This window comes from Hyla sarda, chromosome 9 (assembly GCF_029499605.1).
Source record: "Hyla sarda isolate aHylSar1 chromosome 9, aHylSar1.hap1, whole genome shotgun sequence".
NCBI lineage: Eukaryota > Metazoa > Chordata > Amphibia > Anura > Hylidae > Hyla > Hyla sarda.
Genome location: NC_079197.1, coordinates 9229227 through 9252362, shown reverse-complemented (window position 1 = coordinate 9252362; position 23136 = coordinate 9229227). Strand labels below are relative to the sequence as shown.

Genomic DNA, 23136 nt, shown 5'->3' with positions numbered 1-23136 from the left:
TTCTATATTACCTATAACTTCCATAGTATAAATTATAATAGAAGAAAAGAATGGAAGTCCAGCACGGCAGTCAAAGCAGATCATGTGGTTTATTACAACAAGCACGCAGTAGGGCCATTTGAAGGAATTTTGGGGCCTCAAGCAAAATAAACATGGAATGTCTATGACGTGATGTGAGTGAACGTCAATACGAGGCCGACGCGTGTAGCTTTACGGCACTTAACTGGGGACGAAGATGTCCTGAGTGAGGCAACTACGGGTGAGCCAGGCACAAAAATAGGAACCGGAGGCCGAGTAGCTTTAGTCTCTGCCTCCCGCACTAGGCTCTCGCACTGCTGGCCCGGCCGGCCAACAGGGCAAGCTGCCGAACCGAGATAGGGGCAGTTTGCCCGGTGTGCCCAATGGCCAGTCCGGCCCTGCTCCTGTTCCTGTTCCACGCGGTACTCAGCTGGACTGACAGCCAGGAGGAAGAGGAGCTTGGCCACACTACAGGGAAGGGGAGGAACTCGAGAGGTGACCAGGAATTCTGCAGCCACCTGAGGCTCTCTATAGAGCGCTCAGGCGGCTGCAGCCTTATAGGAAGCACAACAAGCACTGGCTCTGCTTGGGGCCCTGGGCCAGCTCGGGGCCCCAAGCAATTGGTTTGCCTGTCCTTTAGCGACGGGCCTGGCACGTAGTACACGATAAATGCATGATGGTGACGCGTTTTGGCCGTCGGCACCCGGCCTTACTCGTGATACACCGTCCGAAACGCGTCACCATCATGCATTTATCATATACTTGACTACCGTGCTGGACTTCCATTCTTTTTCTTCTGTTTTGCCACCGGTGGGGTCCACACCTGTCCGGGTCACGGTTGGTTGTCCTGGCTATCACTTTTCTGTATCAATTATAATATAATAAGACTGTAATGATTTGTGTCTAGTCTGACATTCTGACTTATGACCTCTAGGCAAACATGGAGACCTGAGCTTCCAGACCTGTCATGACGGAGCGCCATAACTTATGAGCCGAGCCTTCGGACCCACAACGGGTGAAGAAAAACTCAACACCCCGGGTATGAACTTTGCACCGAGGTTGTCACACGAGACTCTCTGTTGTGATGATCCTGTCTTTACTGGAGAGTCTCTTAAAAATAACAGAATGTGACATCAGTCACAAAGCGAGAGTCTTCTCCTTATTAGAGTGACCCGGCAGCTGCCCTCACAGACACAAACACGGACGGCTGCGGCCTCTCAGGTTTACTTGTGTATTTATGGCTCTATCTTCACTTTCAGAGAGTGTGAACAGAGTAAAAATACATGACAGGTCCCATTAGAGAGTGGACAGGACTGGAGATGATCACTGGGAATATTTTACTACATGCGGCCGCTGTCCCTAAAGTCCTGAGTCACACACAAATGTACATGTTTCTGTACATTCAGACCCCGGCTATCACATATGTCAGTGTTTCCCAAACAGGGTGCCTCCATCTATTGCAAAACTACAACTCCCAGCATGCCCGGACAGCCTTTGGCTGTCCGGGCATGCTGGGAGTTGTAGTTTTGCAACAGCTGGAGGCACCCTGGTTTGGAAATACTAATAATATATCATTTGATGGGCCACATTATCTTGCCCATCAGAGGAAACAACAACAACCTGATGGGAAGAGTCTTAGGCTATGTTCACATGGCGGAATTTCTGCAATTCCGCTCAAGTTCCCTTTTAGCAAGCTTTGCCACCGGAATTGCGTCAAAAGTCTCAATTCACAGAACTCCGGCAAAATTCAAACCCCATTGACTTCAACGGACATTTTGGCACAATTCTTACAGGGAATTCGGCATCGAAGTTCCGCCATGTGAATGTACCCTTAGGCGAAGGTGCATGATATACAAAACACAATAAAACTCTTCACATTGCGTTGCTTTCTGTGTATGGCCATGTTCACACGGCCGATACCTTGCGGAATGTCCGTCCGGAAAACACGGGCGGACATTCCGCACATTGGAACGATCCGGCAGGCGCCAAGACCGTTCGCAAATGGGCAGTTTCATAGACAGCAATGCATTTCTGCGGAATCGTCAGAAAGAAACAAAATGACTATTCTTACTGTGGACGCCGGAATCGGGATTGCTGTGGAAATTCTACCGCGTGCGTAGTGCAGCAGAATCCCATTGAAATTAATGGGACTCCGCTGCAGTGGAATTTCCGAGCAGACTATCCCCCCCAGAATTTGGCTCAGACATTCTGCTGTGTGAATATAGCCTATGGCTGTTTGTATGGATACTTTTGCACTCATCTGTTTTATATGCTAAAGTGCGTTTGCCTTAAAGGGGTACTCCGGTGGAATTTTTTTTTTTTTTAAATCAACTGGTGTCAGAAAATTAAACAGATTTGTAAATGACTTCTATTAAAAAATCTTTACCCTTCCAGTACTTTTCAGCAGCTGTATGCTACAGAGGAAATTCTTTTCTTTTTGAATTTCTTTTTTTGTCTTGTCCACAGTGCTCTCTGCTGACACCTCTGTCCGTGTCAGGAACTGTCCAGAGCAGTATAGGTTTGCCATGGGGATTTTCTCCTGCTCTGGACAGTTCCTGATACGGGCATCAGGTGTCAGCAGAGAGCACTGTGGACAAGAGAAAAAAGAAATTCAAAACAGAAAAGAATTTCCTCTGTAGCATACAGCTGCTAAAAAGTACTGGAAGGATTAAGATTTTTTAATAGAAGTCATTTACAAATCTGTTTAACTTTCTGGCACCAGTTGATTTAAAAAAAATAAAAAAAATAATGTTTTCCACCGGAGTACCCCTTTAATCTCCTATGATGTGCGCACAGCAGCAAGAATGTAACATTCAGACACACAAGTCACGTACGTAAATAGTATATACAGTACGTGCTGAATTCAGGCTAAGGCTACGTACACATCAGTTTCTGTTTCACATATTTGTTTTTTTGGGGGAAAATACTTATGTTAACAGATGCTAAAAACAGATGCTGCTGTATGCCAGCTGTTTCCTATTGTCTTACATTATAAAAAAAATAAAAAATAAAAAAGGACCGTAACGTATCCTTTGGATTACCACATTTTTGCACACGCCAAAATTAAACGGACTGTAGTGGAAATAGATACAAAAAAGGCAGTGTGAATGTAGCCTTATGGGTTATTACAGCAACATAGCTATATTATATTCACATTCAACATTTAGCAGTGTCAGAGAGATGGCATATGGTCATGTTGGGTGTTGTCGTGTTCTCAATATAGAGCAGTGTTTTTTTTAACTAGATTTCCTCCAGCTGTTGCAAAACTACAACTCCCAGCATGCACGGACAGCCTTCGGCTGTCCGTGCATGCTGGAAGTTGTAGTTTTGCAACAGCTGGAGACATTAGTTTTGTAGCAGCTATTGTGAACTACAACTCCCAGCATGCCCAGATAGCCTTCGGCTGTCCACCTATGCTGGGAGTTGTAGTTTTGCAACAGCTGGAGGCACCCTGGTTGGGAAACACTGGTCTAAATTATAAAGGAATTGCAATATGGTCATGTCCAGTGGTTGGGTTATGTTTGGGGGCTGTAGTTTTACATATAGAGTATAATAGAATTGTATTATGGTCATGTTGAGGGTTGTGGTTCTCTATGTAGGCTGTAGAATTGTATTATGGTCATGTTGAGGGTTGTAGTTCTCTATGTAGGCGGTAGAATTGTATTATGGCCATGTCCAGTGATCGGGTCATGTTTGGGGTTGTAGTTTTCTACATATAGAGTATAATAGAATTGTATTATGGTCATGTTGAGGGTTGTAGTTCTTCGGCTGTCCAGCTATGCTGGGAGTTGTAATTTTGCAACAGCTGGAGGCACCCTGGTTGGGAAACACTGGTCTAAATTATAAAGGAATTGTAAAATGGTCATGTCCAGTGATCGGGTCATGTTTGGGTTGTAGTTTTGTGCGTATAGAGTATAATAGAACTGTATTATGGTAATGTTGAGGGTTGTAGTTCTCTATGTAGGCAGTAGAGTTGTATTATGGTCATGTCTAGTGGTTGGGTCATGTTTGGGGGTTGTTGTGTTCTACGTATAGAGTATAATAGAACTGTATTATGGTTATGTTGAGGGTTGTAGTTCTCTATGTAGGCTGTAGAATTGTAGTATGGTCATGTTGAGGGTTGTAGTTCTCTATGTAGGCAGTAGAGTTGTATTATGGTCATGTTGAGGGTTGTAGTTCTCTATGTAGGCTGTAGAATTGTAGTATGGTCATGTTGAGGGTTTTAGTTCTCTATGTAGGCAGTAGAGTTGTATTATGGTCATGTTGAGGGTTGTAGTTCTCTATGTAGGCTGTAGAATTGTATTATGGCCATGTTGAGGGTTGTAGTTCTCTATGTAGGCAGTAGAGTTGTATTATGGTCATGTTGAGGGTTGTAGTTCTCTATGTAGGCTGTAGAATTGTATTATGGTCATGTTGAGGGTTGTAGTTCTCTATGTAGGCAGTAGAGTTGTATTATGGTCATGTTGAGGGTTGTAGTTCTCTATGTAGGCTGTAAAATTGTATTATGGTCATGTTGAGGGTTGTAGTTCTCTATGTAGGCTGTAGAATTGTATTATGGTCATGTTGAGGGTTGTAGTTCTCTATGTAGGCAGTAGAATTGTATTATGGCCATGTCTAGTGGTTGGGTTATGTTTGGGGGCTGTAGTTTTCTACGTATAGAGTATAATAGAACTGTATTGTGGTCATGTTGAGGGTTGTAGTTCTCTATGTAGGCAGTAGAATTGTATTGTGCCCATGTCTAGTGGCTGGGTCATGTTTGGGGGTTGTTGTGTTCTACGTATAGAGTATAATAGAATTGTATTGTGGTCATGTTGAGGGTTGTAGTTCTCTATGTAGGCAGTAGAATTGTATTGTGGTCATGTTGAGGGTTGTAGTTCTCTATGTAGCAGGTAGAATTGTATTGTGGCAGTATAAATTGCTATATGGATGTTCTGCACACATTTGCCATATGATTTCTTACCTCTGAAGGTCAGGCAGCCTGTGTCGAGGGCAGATCTCTCCTGCAGATGGTATATATTAGTAATGTACACTTGCCAGTCGGCACCGCTCTCCGTAATGACTTGGGCACCCTTTGATTTTGGCAGAACTGTAAGGTTGGAGTCCCACAGAAGCTTCTGTTCTGTTCTTCAGCCTAAAGATATTAAATTCTAATTAAGAGAAATGAATTACCTCTGCTCCAGGATTTGCAGTTTCTTAACCATTACAGGTACCAGATGTTACTCATCCTTCTTGGCTCCTTGAACGTAGCTGTGAAGAGCGTCCCAGATATTTGCGCGGATCTCCTGCTGGCTATGAAACACGGCATAAATCTCACATGTGATTAATTTTAAGATGGTGTCTAATAAGAGGAGACGGGCTGAGAAGGAAGCAAAGTATTTTCCTTAATTCTCTGCCAGACATGCCAGGCCCAGAATAGAGCCCAGATGACAGTGGGGCTGCTGGGTATCGGATATCAGCTTAAGATTGTTTACATTTACTTAGTGCGAATGCCGGGAGGAAAAGGAGCCCACAAGTTCCAGATTAAATTTCAAGGAGATCTAAAACAGGGCATCTCTGTCACGTCCAAGGGCAAAGCCACTTCGTAGGAGCTTTTTTTTTTTTGGTTTTGTGCTAAGAGTTTGATTATAGCTCCTGGATGATGTGTATGATATCATTAGATTGAGCCAGGCTGCCAACAGCCTGAAAACACAGGGTCTAAGCTCAGTGGGAATACTGTCCAAGAAAAGATACAAGATACATGAGTACTGATCCAGGTAATGGCTGCTGAGTGCCAGATAAAGCCGCCACGTTCCACAAGAGGTGACATATCCAGTGGGTGATGATGATACTTAATGGAACTGTTCCACAAAATCCAGACAATCCCCATAAGTGCAGTAGTAAAGCACTGTCACTTAGTATAATTAGCAGAACTGCCTGTGTATCGCCAAATGTGATGCCAACCTAACCATGGTGGTGCCAGTCGACCATGTTGTCATTATTTCACTACAGGGCACAAGAATGGCATCTGTATGGTATTGGTGGCTCCTGTGAGCCATAGGAAGAGCCTGGAAATTCTCTACATTTGGTATTATTATATTTGTTATTAGGGAACAATCAAAAAACACTGTAATAAAGGACTTCAGGAATTAGGAAATGAGTATGGGAGCCACCCTTATAATGATACAGACCTTGGTACAACATTTGTCTACGCTGACATTAACTGGGGCTATTTAAGAGTCTAGAGTTGTCTTTGCTCATCCAGCAGTTCTGCAGGGGGCGCTCCTTATCACAGCCTGTCCCACATAGGCATTTAAAGGGGTCTTACACCAGTCAGGATGGATTTGTCTTGCCCCTTCCCTCCATGAGTCCTCAAGGCCTTTGGACCACTACCTCTCACAGATTACCCATCTGCAATGCTCATGAGTCTCTCAGTCCAGAGTAAAGACTATTTAAGGAACTCATAACAAGTGCACACTAATTAACTTGTAGTTTACAGTACAGCACTGGAACATTCACTTTATGCAAGATAATTACTCAAACACATGGCTTACGTTCCAAGAGCCCACTGGGCTATCACTTTCCCTCTTGACTTCTCTAACCCAATATATCTGCTGAATGTAGGTCTACACATCTGCCACCCAGCCTCAGGGCAGCCAGTCTCTCAGTCTCTGCATGTCAGGACATTGGTCATCATGACGCATAGCACCGGGTGCCAACAGAGCATCATCACCATGGTAATACAAGCATTTCACCTTGGCTATCGGCTCAGGAGCCATGCCCCCTCACTCTGCCCACTGTGCGGCACCAACGAGCACAACCCAAGGGGACAATGCCAATCTGCACTGTGTAAGGAGCAGTGCCACCGCCATATGAATTTTCAGTCTTGCACTTTTTCTCATTCTACCTAAATTAGATTTCGCTGTAATTAAAAAGTTTCTTCTAAATCTTTCATAGAACGTGACGGCAGATAAGAACCATTTGGCCCATCTAGTCTGCCCAATAATGTGAATCCTATCAATAGTCCCTGGCCCTATCTTATATGAAGGATAGCCTTATGCCTATCTCTATATTATATGAAGGATAGCCTTATGCTTATCCCATTCATGTTTAAACTCCTTCACTGTATTTGCAGCGACCACTTCTGCAGGAAGGCTATTCCATGCATCCACTACTCTCTCAGTAAATTAATGCTTCCTGATATTACTGCAGAAACCTTTGCCCCTCTAATTTAAAACTATGTCCTCTTGTGGTAGTTTTTCTTCTTTTAAATATCTTCTCCTCCTTACCTCTTACCTCCCTTTATGTATTTAAAAGTCTCTATCATATCCCCTCTGTCTCTTCTTTCTTCTATACATGTTAAGTTCCTTTAACCTTTCCTGGTAAGTTTTGTCCTGCAGTATCTATATCCTTTTGGAGATACGGCCTCCAGTACTGCGCACAATACTCCAAATGAGGCCTCACCAGTGTTCGGTACAGTGGCATGAGCACTTCTCTCTCTACTGCATATACCTCTCCCTATACATCCATGAGCACTTCTCTCTTTCTACTGCTTATACCTCTCCCTATACATCCATGAGCACTTCTCTCTTTCTACTGCTTATACCTCTCCCTATACATCCAAGCATTCTACTAGCGTTTCCTGCTGCTCTATTACATTCTCTTCCTACCTTTAAGTCTTCTGAAATAATTACTCCTAAATCCCTCTCCTCAGATACTGAGGCCAGGACTGTGTCAAGTATTCTATATTCTGCCTGAGGGTTTTACGCCCCAGGTGCATTATCTTGCACTTATCCGCATTAAATTTCAGTTGCCAGAGTTCTGACCATTCTTGCCAGAGTGAAATCTAGCAGAGCAAATCCATGATCCCTCATACTGACTGGTTATATGACCATAACTTTAGGGCAACAGAAATTCCACCTACTAAATACAATCCCAACCGGTCTATAGCCAAGAAGTCCAAACAAAAATATCCCAGCTGATGGTGCCCAGCTAAAAAAAAGTGTAAATACATTGTTGCAATGGATGCGACTATCACTGCAAACATCACAATAGTTTTATCAGGATTGTGTGTAGCAGGGTCTGATGGAAGAACAGAGATGTCTCATTCTAACTGCATAGATATTAACATCCTTATAAACAACATTTAAAGGAGTCACATGGCTGGGATCTGAGTTATCTCCAATCTCAATGGTTACAGCAGAATATCAACTCATTACAGCCAGGAACTGCTAATGATGGTAAATGAAGGCCTCCACAGCATTACAGCAAGCAGAGCTTGTAAACAATACATTAAAATAAAATGATGTAGTTTCCAAGCAATGCATATTATTCTGTGGGTCTGTGTAAATGCAATAATACCCAATTTATAGAGTCTTTGTTTTACTGTTTTACTAATTGTAACTTTTTTTTTCCATAAAGATGCTGAAAATCGACTGTTCTCTTATTTCATTCTTTTCTGACATGTCACTTTACATAAAATTAGTTTTAGGGGACTTTTACAAGCAATCATTAGAATGCTTATACTAATAGTATTAGCATATCTCACCATGACACATGCAGTGGGTAACTGATTGGCACCTTGTTATTTGTCTGACAATTCAGGAAAACATCTAATGGGCAGGAACTTATTTCAAATATGGGAGTGACTGTCAGGTGATAGATTATTGAGTCAGGGGGTGTGTGTTAGGCAGAAAAACCCCTTAATGTAAAACACTAACACCCTTGTTTGTATAACCCCGCCCATAACCTGATTATTAAAATAACCAATCCTATTATTGAAATAAACTGTCTGACGAATTCTTAAAGGGGTTATCCAGGAATAGAAAAACAGAGCTAATTTATCTCAAAAACCGCTCCCTGTCTGTCTCCAGGTTGGGTGTGGTTGTGCAGCTCAGTTCCATTGAAGTGAATCGAGCCAAGTTGTAATACCACACCCAACCTGGGGACAGACGGGGGGCTGTTTTTAAAAGAAATTAGCTCTTTTTTTCTATTTCTGGATAACCCCTTTAAATTGTCAGGCACACAATAGAGCCACATATCTGGGGAACAGAAGGACAAACTGTAAGAAGGTCTAATTTTGGCCATTGGCCACAAGTTCTTTTTAAAGCATTATCTTAATTTGAAAAAACTAGTCAACGTGAAGTGACATGTCAAACGTTTAGATTGCACCGGGTCTCAGTAATGATACTTGCGATCAAGAATTACAACCTGGTAAAGTGCATGGCAGCGCATGCATTGCTCCTGGCTGTCACTTAAACCCAACTCATTGTAGGTGTCCACCAGAGAGGATGGCCGGGGAGTGAAGAGTGCTGCTGCGCACTTCACAGGGTTAACACAGCAGGTCTCAGGCCCGAGATCCGGTGTGATCTAAACTTTTTCCTTATGACAGAAGGTCAACTATAATATAATTAAAGTGTCACTGACTCTCGAGAACTTACCATCGGAGAGGTCATGGTATGTAAGCAGCCATGTAATATCTTCCCGCTAATGTGCGGCTTATGGGCTTATGTACAGCTCATACTTGTTAAAGCCGCAATCTCTGTAGATTATGTGATATGGCTTCATCTGTCTAATGATTTTGTTCTCTAGGCAGGGATTATCAGAGGCAGAAGTGTGTCCCTGTAATTAATGTAATGCTTCACATCCTGGATCACAGACAAACTGAGGCTAGGTTCACACGGCCATTCTCTCCCGTCCCGCTATTCTCCCATTATTGCTGCTAAATGGACCATAATGACAAACAGATGCAAACCGATATCATTTGTCTGTTATCTTAACAAACTGTGGTAACGGGGTGTGATGAGGGCAGATGTTGTTACCCTAGGGGCAGATGGCATTAACCCCTTTTATTCGTGATGCCAGGGCGTGGTTTATCCTCTATACCACCTGAAGGTACACCGCTGGATCCTGGGCTAGGCACGGGGGCAATAATGACTCTGACGCCAAGTTACGGACAACGGTAGCTTTACTGAGGGTAGACAGATGGTAAAGTCTATACAGTTCAGCCAGGGCCCAAGGAGGTGACACAGAGACCTTAAGGACTTGCTGGGACTTGTAGTAGGACTGGACAATTGAATGCAGACCACACTGACTTGACAGATGTCAGGCACTGACTTGACCTGACTCATAAAGTGGTGGCTTTCTTACTTGAATTGATGGTGGCTGCAGGACTGGACTTTGAGGCCTCCAACACTCTGGACACACACACTAGACGACTGACCTCAGCAAAGACTTATCTCCAAAGAGAGAGAACCTCCACCCAGGGCTTATATGGGGGAGACTAGCAGGGAGCCCATAGGTCACTCTTGGGGTCACCTGATCACTGGTACCTCCTGACAAGTCACATGGTACAACTCTTAAAGCCACAAGACATTTTATAATACAATACACTGCAGAACATATGTACAGGGGGGAAACAGGTGCAGGGGGCCCTGGGGACACTGAAGGGAGGCTGCCTGACAGGACAGCAATGGTACGGGGCAACATCTCCCGTACTGGGCCACCACAAAACTATTTAAAGAACAAGTGGCATCTTTTTGCATCCATTTTTAATCTGTGTATATCCTTCATTGTCCATTTGTGTCAGTTTTTTTTCACTGTGTGGCTACTTCCTGGTTGCTCAAACCTCTTCTGAGCATGCTCAGAAGTAATAACCGATCAAAAACAGATTGTAAAAAATGGATGACATTAAAGGCTCATCCGTTTCCCATAGACTTCAATGTTATTTGTATTATATCTGTTTCTCTTCTGTTTTTTTTATAGGAATAAAAACTTCATGTACCGGCTTTTTTCCTGTAAAAAAAACAAAAAAAAAACGGAATAAACACCAAATGGGTGACATCAATTTACATCCATTTGCAAAAGGCTTGAATGGATTTTACCAATGGGCCTGACTTAATGGAGCCAGATGTCAATGTGAATGAGCCCTTACAGTATTCTGTATATTAGTACTCGGGGGGGGGGGTCATTATCTCGGGGACACACATCCTGTACGATTCGTCTTTAGCAGCTAGGAAAGAGACAAGGAGAGAAGTGCTTATCTGAGCATTTCTTCCTGTGTTTGATCGGTGGGGGATCTTGTCACCCAGGCCTGGACTGATCAAACCCATTGTCATATTTCTGTAACACATCAAACATTTTTGTAAATAACAGTAAGGCCGGGTTCACACCACGTTTTTGCAATACAGTTCCCGTATCAGGTTTTTGATTTAAAAAAATCGGATTCCTCAAAACCTGACTAAACTGTATCAAAACGTGTGTAGAAAACCGTATACAGTTTGAAAAATTATGTCCGGTTGCATCCGGTGTCTGGTTGCATCCGTTTTTTAAGGGAAAAAAAACGTATACGTTTTTAACTTTACTCTCCATTATGAATAAAGTTTCACTTGTTTGATTGAAATTCCAAGAAAAAAACTGTGGAAAGTCAAAAACTGTATGGTGAAAACTGGATGGAACCGTACGCACATACGGTTCCCATTGACTCCCATGTTTTGTTTTTTTTAAAACACACTAACTGCTGGCTTTGTAGAATGCTTCAGGCTTTATTCATAGTACTGTACAAAAACCTTTCTAGTCCACGAAATAGAAACACAGGGAGCTGGATGTGATACAGGTGAGGCAGGGGGCGTTCAAAGGGGCGCCAACATGTTTCACGCACAATGACGCTTCCTCTGACCCGTATGGGCCAGAGGAAGCACCGTTGTGCGTGAAACATGTTTCCGCCACTTTGAACGCCCCCTGCCTCACATGTTTCACGCACAACGGCGCTTCCTCTGGCCCGTACGGGCCAGAGGGAGCGCAGTTGAGCGTGAAACATGTTGCTGCCCCTTTGAATGCCCCCTGCCTCACCTGCATCACATCCCGCTCCCTGTGTTTCTGTCTTGTGAAATTGAAGATATTTTTTTACTATGAACAAAGCCTGAGGCATTCCACAAAGCCAGTGGTGAGTGCGTTATCCTTATTCTTCTATGTGCAAACAGTACTTACAGTCCTTGTCGAAGCCTTGCCGGAGCTTTGTTTATTTGTTACGGACAATTCCATGTGTGATTGGCTTCATATATACGGGAGGATATTCTCTGATGGCAAACTAGCGGTGCCAGACTCTTGCTTTTCTCTTAAATTTGTGGATAACCACGGATAGTACCTATTTTAATATAAAGAAATCTACTATAAATTCTGCAAAATTCACGTAACACATGATCATTTCGCTGCAGATTCTTCACAAATTTGTGGTAAAATCTATGGTTTCATTTGTGGCAGGTTTCTTTTCAACTTTTTGAATATTCCCCTTTTTTTGTAGATGCAAAAACATTTTTTCCATCATAAAGCAGCTCATCTCTTATTATCTATAGAAGCTGCTTTTCCATTCGTCTCACACCTGCAGCTTCCACACTTAACCTTTTGTACATTGTTTTAGTATAATCGTTTTTTTTTTGTTTTTTTTAGATCTCTCTTTTCACGTAGACAGACAGTACTTGTCATTTTGATATCTGTGTATCTCCTTGAGATGTCCTGCTGAATACTTTAACCATATCTGACAGGCACGGTGCTCTTCTAAGAACGTGACTGAGCTATCCCAAATGTTTTTTTTTTTTAAGTGGTCGCACTGTCTTAGAAAGTCAAGTTATATATAGCAATTAAATAAAAGTAAAATAACATTCCATTCAAACCCTAATGCGCCGCCTTCAACTTGGACTTGCCATACATAGCAGAACAACTGGCTGGACCTCACCCACACATTTATATAAAAGAGGGCTGGCCGCCTGGCTTCATTCAGGGTGAGGTGGTCTTCCTTTAGGTAAGTTCTGCTACCATGGAAATCACTGATGACTTTTAATAAGAAATGTTTATTCTTATTAATTATTCTTTAATTTTTTTAAATTTTTTATTTTTTTGCATGCCTTTTTTTTAATTGATGCTGCTCATGAAAAATGTGAACTTGCATCCTCATACTGCAGCAGCTGGTATCTCCCTATACACATTCCAGCTGACATCCTAACACTGGATTATAGGCTTGTTTTTAGGAATTTAGCTCAGTGGTCTCCAGTGCGTTGCTCTCCAGCTGTTGCAGAACCACAACTGTAGCTGTCGGGGCATGCTGGAGCGCATGGGAAACAATGACTTGGATGGTGCTCTTGTTGTTACTGCTGTCTTGGGACCGGTTGAAAATTTTTATTTAAATGGACCTAAACAATTACTGGACCAAAGGAAATTAAAGGGGTACTCCGGTGGAAAACTTTTAAATTATTATTTTTTTTAAATGAACTGGTGCCAGAAAGTTAAACATATTTGTAAATTATTTATTTTAAAAAATCTTAAAAATCTTCCAGTACTTATTAGCTGCTGAATACTACAGAGGAAATTCTTTTCTTTTTGGAACACAGAGTTCTCTGCTGACATCACGAGCACAGTGCTCTCTGCTGACATCTCTGTCCATTTTAGGAACTGTCCAGAGCAGCATATGTTTGCTATGGGGATTTTCTCCTACTCTGGACAGTTCTTAAAATGGACAGAGATGTCAGCAGAGAGCACTGTGGTCATGATGTCAGCAGAGAGCTCTGTGTTCCAAAAAGAAAATAATTTCCTCTGTAGTATTCAGCAGCTTATAAATACTGTAAGGATAAAAAAAATTTTTAATAGAAGTAATTTACAAATCTGTTTAACTTTCTGTCACCAGTTGATTTAAAAAAAAAAAGTTTTCCACCGGAGTACCCCTTTAAGAGACGCTAAACGGGAGATCCTATTGTACGCATGTGTTAGAAAGTTTGTAGCAGACCCAATGCATTCAGGCTCTTGCAAAGCCTACATTTGTATGAGTCCTATGTGTGGCCTATGTTCAGAACGGCGCTTGGAACATGGCTGCCGCTTCCCAGTTCGGGAGTAAGAACATATAGGTCAGTGTTTCCCAATCAGGGTGCCTCCAGCTGTTGCAAAACTACAACTCCCAGCATTCCCGGACAGCCTTTGGCTGTCCAGGCATGTTGGGAGTTGTAGTTTTGCAACGGCTGGAGGCACCCTGGTTGGAAATCACTGATATAGGTAAATACTTGTTTTTCCACACTACCCACACTAATTTATTGTTTATCTACACTACAAACTAAGAAACTTATATCCTAGTTTGTCCATGCCATTTAAGTTGTACTCCGGTGGAAAACTTTTTTTTTATTTAAATGAACTGATGCCAGAAAGTTAAACACATTTGCAAATTACTTCTATGAAAAAAAATCTTTACCCTTCCATTACTTTTTAGCAGCTGTATGCTACAAAGGAAATTCTTTTCTTTTTGAATTTCTTTTCTGTCTTGTCCACATTGCTCTCTGCTGACACCTCAGTCCGTTTCAGGAATAGTCCAGAGCAGCATAGGTTTCCTTTGGGGATTTTCTCCTGCTCTGGACAGTTCCTGATATGGGCATCAGGTGTCAGCAGAGAGCACTGTGGACAAGACAAAAAAAAGAAATTAAAAAAGAAAAGAATTTCCTCTGTAGCAAACAGCTGCTAAAAAGTACTGGAAGGATAACGATTTTTTAATAGAAGTCATTGATAAATCTGTTTAACTTTCTGGCACCAGTTGATTTAAAAAAAAAAAAATATGTTTTCCCCTTTAAGCACATGTAACCTTCCGGCCATATTTACTGCTTGTGTTGTCGTAGGTGATTCCACAAGCGTCAGAATTTTTTCAAGCAGATCTGTCATAAAAACCGCATGCGTTACATTTTGATTTTGTTGTAGATTTACCATGAATCCCACTTCTATAAGCAAAGTAGTTAAATGAGCCAATGCAGCTGAAGTTCTGCTGCCGGACGTTATTTTGTGACGGGCGAATGAACGGGAGAAATAGTACATGCACTATTTCTCCCGTTCCTATCACCCGCCACAAAATAATAGCCGTTATTAATAACAGGAGATAACGGGTTAAAACGGCTATTAAAAAAATACCATAGACTATATTGGGATTTTCTAACAGCCATTTAACTGCCGATCTCCTGGGATTTTATAATGTGCGTTTATTAACAGGAGTATTTTACAGTGTAAAAGCAGCATTAGGCACAGGCCCACAGGTGCCTAATGGCAAAACTAGGTTTGGTTACCTCAACCTTCTAAAAATCCGCCCACTGCATATTCAGACAATGATCAGAATACACTAACCTTTTCTGTATTTATGTCTCTCTCTTCTCTATTTCAGTCTGGATTGGAATTTCTTTTCTTGGAGATCACCAGAGAAAGGTTAGGGAGCAGCTTGTGTTTATTCATTTTGTTGTGCTGAAAGGACATACGGAGGGGACCTATAAAATATAGAAGATAAATCTGATGAGCAGAGTCATAAAAACAATTCAACCCTCCCTGCATTCTTAAATAGTCAAGTGGGCAACCAACATGAAAAACATGTAGCTATCTGGGCCCCCGGACAAAATCTGTGACCAGGCCCCATGTCTACCATGGACTAGTCATAATTTCAGGGCCCTGGCGTAACTGCTTCCTCTGCAACCCTTTAATTACCCCTTTATAATATCCCACATATAATATCCCTATATTAAATCAGACAAAAATAGTAAAGCCTATTTAAACTATACTTTTTGTATGTCACACAAACATCTCAAAATTTTAAATTGATCAGGGTCTCAGAGCTGAGACCCTCGCAAACTCTCGATATAATTGGGAGATGCCTATGGCTGTGCGCTTCTCTTGCCTTAAATGTGACTTAGAGAGGAGGCATGGCTAAAATGGGCCAAAATGTTGGTGTAATTTGTTGGTCTAAATTAAAAGGAACCCTTCATGGTAAAAATGCTGCCGTATCTAAAAACATCATGATATAGAGCAGGAGGAGCGGAACAGATTGACATATAGTATTTTGTATTTAATAAAAAAGAGTATTCCTGCATATTCTGAACTTAGGAGTCCAGTCTTCCCTGTGTGACCACACCTACAAAGATGGCTGTCAGTCATTGATTAGGGCCACCCACTGGACTCCTAAGCTCAGAATGAGCAGAGAGAAATATTACATACATTTTACCTTATTCTGCAACAACATGATACATCATTTTGCTTAACTTTTTCTTCCCTATAACAACATGTTGGCAGATGAGCTTGCTTGTTTATTATGATGGGTTTCCTTTAAGCCAATTTAGTGCATATTCTGCCTGCCTGGTCTAGGTGTTTATAATAGTACAGTGACCCCCCAACCTACAATGGCCCCGACGTACGATCATTTTAACATACGATGGCCTCTCAGAGACCATCGCATGTTGAAGGCAGCATCAACATACGATGCTTTTGTATGTCGGGGCCATCACATAAGTGGCTATCCGGCAGCGCAGACTGCTTCAGCTGCCGCCGGATAGCCGTTTATGGTGCCCCGTGTGGTCCGGTGACAATCACTTACCTGTCCTCGGGGCTCCGGCACGTCCTCTTCGGGATCCCCTGCATCGTCGGCGCTCTCCATCGTCATCATCACATCGCTGCGCACCCCGTCCCGTCATCCAATAGGAGCGGCGTGCGTAGCGACGTGATGGCGGCGACGGAGAGCGAGGATGCCGGGGAAGCAGAGGCCTTGCCGGAGCGTCGGGGACACCACGGGGATGCGGCGACAGCGATGGAAGGCGACATCCAGCGCAGCGGTGACGGTCCGGAGCGACGGGGACACGTGAGTATAACCTCCAATACCAGTGGTCTTCAACCTGCGGACCTCCAGATGTTGCAAAACTACAACTCCCAGCATGCCCGGACAGCCAACGACTGTCCGGGCATGCTGGGTGTTGTAGTTTTGCAACATCTGGAGGTCGGCAGGTTGTAGACCACTGTCCTATACTTTACATTGCACGGATCCCTCAACATACGATGGTTTCAACAAACAATGGTCCAGTTGGAACGGATTACCATCGTATGTTGAGGGACCACTGTAATAATATATCTTCCATTTTAATTTTACATTTCTTATTCATCAGTTATTCTGTCAGACAGACCTATGGGGAGGTTTTGTTATCTTGTTTATCTTTCTAGAAATGTTTTTTGAACCACACACATTTTTTTTATCAGTCTCCATTGTTTCTTAGTAAAGAGCAACCATGAGTTCCGACGCAGAAATGTCGGTTTTTGGGCCGGCCGCCCCCTATCTGCGGAAACCTGAGAAAGAAAGATTAGAAGCTCAGAATAAGCCATTCGATGCTAAGAATTCATGCTTTGTTAATGACGACAAAGAACTGTACGTGAAAGGATTGGTTGTTGCACGTGAAGGTGGCAAAGTCACAGTGGACAGAGAAGATGGAAAAGTAAGTGGTAGAAATTCATTACTTCTGTGGTCACCAGGACTACGATAAAACTGTCTGCTGAATGGCCTCTGTTCTCCTTTCAGTCTGTAACAGTTCGGGAAGACCAAATCAACCCTCAGAATCCTCCTAAGTTTGATAAAATTGAGGATATGGCTATGCTGACCCATCTGAATGAGGCTTCTGTGCTGTATAACCTCAAAGAGCGTTACGCAGCCTGGATGATCTATGTAAGTAACTGTGGAATTTATCTGAAGGAAAATGGCAAAACTGCTCTTCACTAGGTGGGACATATATTGGTTGTGTTAGAATGAACAGTGCAGCAGAGTAGATGGATAGCGGAAAGACTGCGTGCACCGGGATAAACAATAGGACTAGGAACAGGTAGAGATCAGATAGACAGGACACAACATAACTCTTCTTGTACATATTTTGTCCTGTTAGTCTAATGTCATTACTACTGTTCATTACTCCATATTCCAGACCTACTCCGGCCTTTTCTGCGTCACTGTAAATCCCTACAAGTGGCTGCCGGTGTATAACCCTGAAGTCGTTGCCGGCTACAGAGGAAAGAAGCGAATGGAAGCCCCACCACACATCTTCTCCATCTCTGATAACGCCTATCAGTTCATGTTAACAGGTAATTATGGAAACAGTCAATGCAACAATGATCAAGTTATTAGCTTTATCCTCAAAAAATAAGTGGTTGGAATGAAGGTATAGAAAACTGACACATGTATTAGAATACATAAAGATGCTGGTAAATGTGATTTTAATGTGTCTTTTTCTATCCTTTACAGACCGTGAAAACCAGTCTATCCTGATTACGTAAGTAGTACTGTGTGTTAGGGAGTAACTAAGGTATAAACATCCTAGCTCTTAATACACAGTAAAGCTAGCCATACACACTAGCCTGACATCCATCAGACATTCATCTAACTATTAATTCTTCAATGTTCTTTTAGCAGATTTCTTTTTTTCTTTTTTTTTTTTTTGGGGGGGGGGGGGAGGATTGGAAAAATGTAATTTCACTACCCAATCCTTTTCTTTCAAGGGAGATAAAGAGATATAAGCCATCTCTGAGGTGTCCAGAGGGAAAAAATGTTTCTGGCAGTGGTTGCTCCCCTTTCCCCACTGAGAACACATGCGTGCTAAGCCAAACTTAGTGTGCATGTATAGAGGGGAGGCAGCAGGAATCACTTTTAGCTCAGTGAGTATATACATAATAATTTCATACCCGATGCAGTGATCTATATGTTTCCCCCTAGTGGAGAATCTGGTGCTGGAAAGACTGTGAACACCAAGCGTGTCATCCAATACTTTGCAACAATTGCAGCTATTGGGGATACAAAAAAGAAGGAGCCGAGCAACAAGCTGCAGGTAAACCATGGAAAATTAAGAACAATAATATGTCTGTTTTTTCTTATTTTTTATTTTTTTTTTTAAATACAGATGTCTGTCTTCTGCATTTAATAAATTATTTACATTGTTTTAATACCGTATATGCTTTATCTTATAGGGAACACTGGAAGATCAAATCATCCAGACTAACCCTCTGCTGGAAGCCTTTGGTAATGCCAAAACTGTGAGAAATGACAACTCCTCTCGTTTTGTAAGTTTAACAATCTCACTGTTTTATTTCACAACTTACAACAGTGTGCATCCTAATGAAAGTTCCATGTCCCAATCTTTAGGGTAAATTCATCAGAATTCATTTCGGAACTACAGGAAAACTGTCTTCTGCTGATATTGAGGCCTGTAAGTTTTAGAATTTTATTTTAGTCCTTAAGTATTTGTCTTCTTCCCACCAATGACCTGTAATATTACTCTTCTACAGACCTACTGGAAAAGTCCAGAGTTACATTCCAGCTTTCAGCTGAAAGGAGCTACCACATCTTCTACCAGATCCTGACAAACAAGAAGCCCGAAGTTGTTGGTGAGTTATTGTAGATATATCTGGAGGTTGACAGTGACCTGTAGACTTTTAACCAACTATGTTTCTTGTTCCTAGAAATGCTCCTCCTTACTACAAACCCATACGACTACCATTACATCAGCCAAGGTGAAATCGCTGTGAAGAGTATTGATGATGTGGAGGAGTGGATGGCCACAGACGTAAGTCATATTCTAAGCACGGTCTTGTATTATTAGAAGTGCTACAATCTATATTATATAATGGGATATTGACATGGACATATGTATTTGCAGAATGCCATCGACATCCTAGGCTTCTCACCAGATGAAAAGATGGGCATCTACAAGATGACTGGAGCAGTCATGCACAATGGCAACATGAAATTCAAGCAGAAGCAAAGAGAGGAGCAGGCTGAGCCCGATGGCACTGAAGGTGATTTAATATTTTTCTTATTATATCTACACATTTATCCTGCTTAGTATGCATGTTGCACTTCCCCAGAGAATAAATAAGCTTTGCCTTTATTTTGTAGTTGCTGATAAAATCGGCTACTTGATGGGTCTGAACCCTGCAGATCTTCTGAAGGCTTTGTGCTACCCAAGAGTCAAAGTCGGCAATGAATATGTCACCAAAGGACAAACACTTCAACAGGTAAAAATCTAGAATGAGTTTTGTATTCCTTGGCTGGAGAACTGTTTAATGACATCTAACTAGACAGCTTGATGTTTTCTTTCATAGGTCTACAATTCCATTGGTGCCCTCAGCAAGTCAGTTTATGAGAAACTGTTCTTCTGGATGGTCTCACGTATCAACCAACAGCTGGACACAAAACAACCAAGACAATACTTCATCGGTGTCCTGGATATTGCTGGATTTGAGATCTTTGATGTAAGTGAAAGTATAACTAGATAAAAGATTGCTACTTGTCTGTTTTTCTATATATGTTATTTGTAAACTCTCGTCCTCATTGACTTATCTAGTACAACAGTCTTGAGCAGCTCTGCATTAACTTCACCAATGAGAAGCTGCAGCAGTTCTTCAATCATCACATGTTTGTCCTGGAACAAGAAGAGTACAAGAAGGAAGGAATCGATTGGGAATTCATTGACTTTGGTATGGATCTGGCTGCTTGCATTGAGCTTATTGAGAAGGTTGGTACTAGTTCTATAAATTAATTGCTCATAAACACCAGAATCTTGAGATTTAACACTGTTAAACTACCACTTTCTGCTTATAGCCCATGGGAATCTTCTCAATTCTGGAGGAAGAGTGTATGTTCCCTAAGGCTACTGACACTTCCTTCAAGAACAAGCTCTATGACCAGCATCTTGGCAAGTGCAAGAACTTTGAGAAACCCAAACCTGGTAAAGGAAAGGCAGAAGCTCACTTCTCCTTGGTGCATTATGCTGGGACTGTGGATTATAACATCAGTGGCTGGCTGGACAAGAACAAGGACCCACTGAATGAAACCGTTGTTGGCCTCTACCAGAAATCTCCCCTTAAACTTCTGTCCTTCCTCTACTCCAGCTATTCCGCAGTTGATGGTTAGTGTTATACAGACAAGCTGAGCATCTTTATTTTTGTACCAATAAATATTGTCGCAATTTCTTAAAATTTCTGTTTTGTTTTTTTTCCGTGCTGATGGTGGAGCAAAAGGAGGAAAGAAAAAGAAGGGATCTTCTTTCCAGACTGTCTCTGCACTGTTCAGAGTACGAATTCTATGTTTTCTTTGCATACAATACATTGTTGCTTCCTCTAAATTGCATGTTTTTATATTGCACATATTATATTCCACAGGAAAATCTGAACAAGCTTATGACTAACCTAAGGAGCACTCACCCTCACTTTGTGCGTTGTCTTATTCCCAATGAGACCAAAACTCCAGGTAAAATTGCTACTAATGTGTAATACTAGCCATGAGCTTGTTTGTTTTGTGTTATTTATTCAGTTATATTGTTCTTGTCCAGGTACCATGGAGAATCATCTGATCATTCATCAGTTGAGATGTAACGGGGTGCTGGAGGGTATTAGAATCTGCAGGAAGGGATTCCCCAGCAGGATCCTCTATGGTGACTTCAAACAGCGGTAAAATAAGAACTAAAGTAAAAACATGAAAATTAATATATATCATACAAACATTAAAAAGTAATTTTATCTCCTCCTTTAATTCAGTTACAAGATACTGAACGCCAGTGCTATTCCAGGCGGGGAGTTTATTGATAGCAAAAAGGCATCTGAGAAGCTCCTGGGCTCCATTGATATCGATCACACACAGTACAGGTTCGGGCACACAAAGGTAGGTGTGCGCAACCACTCTAAAAATTTCCAATAAAAAGACTGACGAGCATGCAGGACATCTGCCAAGAATGTCTTTCTTCTTTCAGGTTTTCTTCAAAGCCGGTCTTTTGGGTGTCCTGGAAGAAATGAGAGATGAAAAATTGGCCCAACTTATCACTGCAACCCAGGCTCTTTGTAGAGGGTTTTTGATGAGAGTTGAGTTCAAGAAAATGGTGGAAAGAAGGTAACGATTATAAAATATATTGTAGACAGAACATATTGGCCCTAATTTACTATTGCACCACAAATTGTGTCCGTGCCAGAATTTGCGACCAAAAAAAAAAACCCGACCAGCTCTCTGTTTTAAGTATAAAATGTTAAAAATGGGCGTGGTCCCAACATTTTCTAAAAATCTCAGCATATTTACTAATGTTTCCACAGAAAATGTGGTGGATTTGATCTCTGGAAAACCCCACAGCTCAGAGCAGTTGTAAAAAAAACGAAATGTAGGGAAAAGTGCAAAAAGCAGGGAAAAATTTGTAAATACCATGAAAAAATACTTGTAGGGAATTAAAACCCACAAAGAAAACTCCACTCCACTCTTAGTAAATCAGGGCCATTGGGGCAGAATTATTATTAGGCAGTATAAAACCAATATACCAAACTATTCCATGTTGGCCCCTTTACAGACACAACCTTGTGAGGTTCAAACGTGTCTAGAATCCATATTTAATAATAATTCTGGTGCTTTTAACTCATTTACTAAATTAGCTTTATTGCTTATGTTCTTTCCCAGAGATGCTTTATTTGTCATCCAGTACAATGTCCGCTCATTCATGAATGTTAAGCACTGGCCATGGATGAAGCTGTACTTTAAGATCAAACCTCTTCTGAGGAGTGCCGAAACAGAAAAGGAGATGGCCAACATGAAGGAAGAGTTTGAGAAGACCAAGGAAGCCCTTGTTAAGTCAGAAGCAAGGAGGAAACAACTGGAAGAGAAAATGGTTGCTGTAGTGCAAGAAAAGAATGACTTATTGCTGCAAGTGCAATCGGTAAGATAAAACACTAAGGATAACAATTACTTTATGACACTATTAATGGAAGTGATGCAATTGCTTTAATTTTCCATTAAGGAAGGAGAAAGCTTGGCAGATGCAGAAGACAGATGTGAAGGTCTCATAAAGAACAAAATCCAACTGGAATCCAAGATTAAAGAAATCACTGAACGGCTTGAAGACGAAGAGGAAAGTAATGCAGAACTGACGGCCAAGAAGAGGAAACTGGAAGATGAGTGCTCGGAGCTGAAGAAAGACATTGATGACTTGGAGCTTACCTTAGCCAAAGTAGAGAAGGAAAAGCATGCTACTGAAAACAAGGTAAGAGTCATTACTGTAATGGTGCTACTGTTTGGACATCTACACTACAAACTTATTTTCATTACTTTCTTCTTGCTTTAGGTTAAAAACCTTACAGAGGAAATGGCAGTACTTGATGAGAGCATTGCCAAGATCTCCAAAGAGAAGAAAGCTCTCCAGGAGGCTCACCAGCAAACTCTGGATGACCTGCAGGCTGAGGAGGATAAAGTCAATACTTTGTCTAAAGCTAAAGTCAAGCTGGAACAACAAGTAGATGATGTGAGTCTATATTGTAGCATTTAAAAATTAACAAGCAGTTTATGAAGATTTC

At 41.7% G+C, this 23136-nt stretch overlaps 1 protein-coding gene across 1 annotated transcript in view; it reads left to right on the top strand.

Moving 5' to 3' along the window:
- Positions 1 to 23136, top strand: part of LOC130291441 (myosin-1B-like) — a 188585-nt gene that overhangs the window by 137746 nt on the left and 27703 nt on the right. The window contains exons 8-31 of the mRNA XM_056540161.1: positions 953 to 1057; positions 15179 to 15219; positions 17046 to 17261; positions 17345 to 17488; positions 17742 to 17898; positions 18059 to 18086; positions 18527 to 18638; positions 18778 to 18870; positions 18953 to 19016; positions 19096 to 19194; positions 19270 to 19373; positions 19467 to 19605; positions 19706 to 19824; positions 19912 to 20061; positions 20154 to 20324; positions 20411 to 20717; positions 20815 to 20882; positions 20971 to 21058; positions 21141 to 21258; positions 21346 to 21469; positions 21558 to 21694; positions 22247 to 22502; positions 22584 to 22826; positions 22908 to 23084. Of these exons, the coding sequence (XP_056396136.1) occupies positions 17058 to 17261; positions 17345 to 17488; positions 17742 to 17898; positions 18059 to 18086; positions 18527 to 18638; positions 18778 to 18870; positions 18953 to 19016; positions 19096 to 19194; positions 19270 to 19373; positions 19467 to 19605; positions 19706 to 19824; positions 19912 to 20061; positions 20154 to 20324; positions 20411 to 20717; positions 20815 to 20882; positions 20971 to 21058; positions 21141 to 21258; positions 21346 to 21469; positions 21558 to 21694; positions 22247 to 22502; positions 22584 to 22826; positions 22908 to 23084 (3102 nt within the window). The 5' untranslated portion in view covers positions 953 to 1057; positions 15179 to 15219; positions 17046 to 17057. The remainder of the gene's footprint in view (positions 1 to 952; positions 1058 to 15178; positions 15220 to 17045; positions 17262 to 17344; positions 17489 to 17741; positions 17899 to 18058; positions 18087 to 18526; positions 18639 to 18777; positions 18871 to 18952; positions 19017 to 19095; positions 19195 to 19269; positions 19374 to 19466; positions 19606 to 19705; positions 19825 to 19911; positions 20062 to 20153; positions 20325 to 20410; positions 20718 to 20814; positions 20883 to 20970; positions 21059 to 21140; positions 21259 to 21345; positions 21470 to 21557; positions 21695 to 22246; positions 22503 to 22583; positions 22827 to 22907; positions 23085 to 23136) is intronic.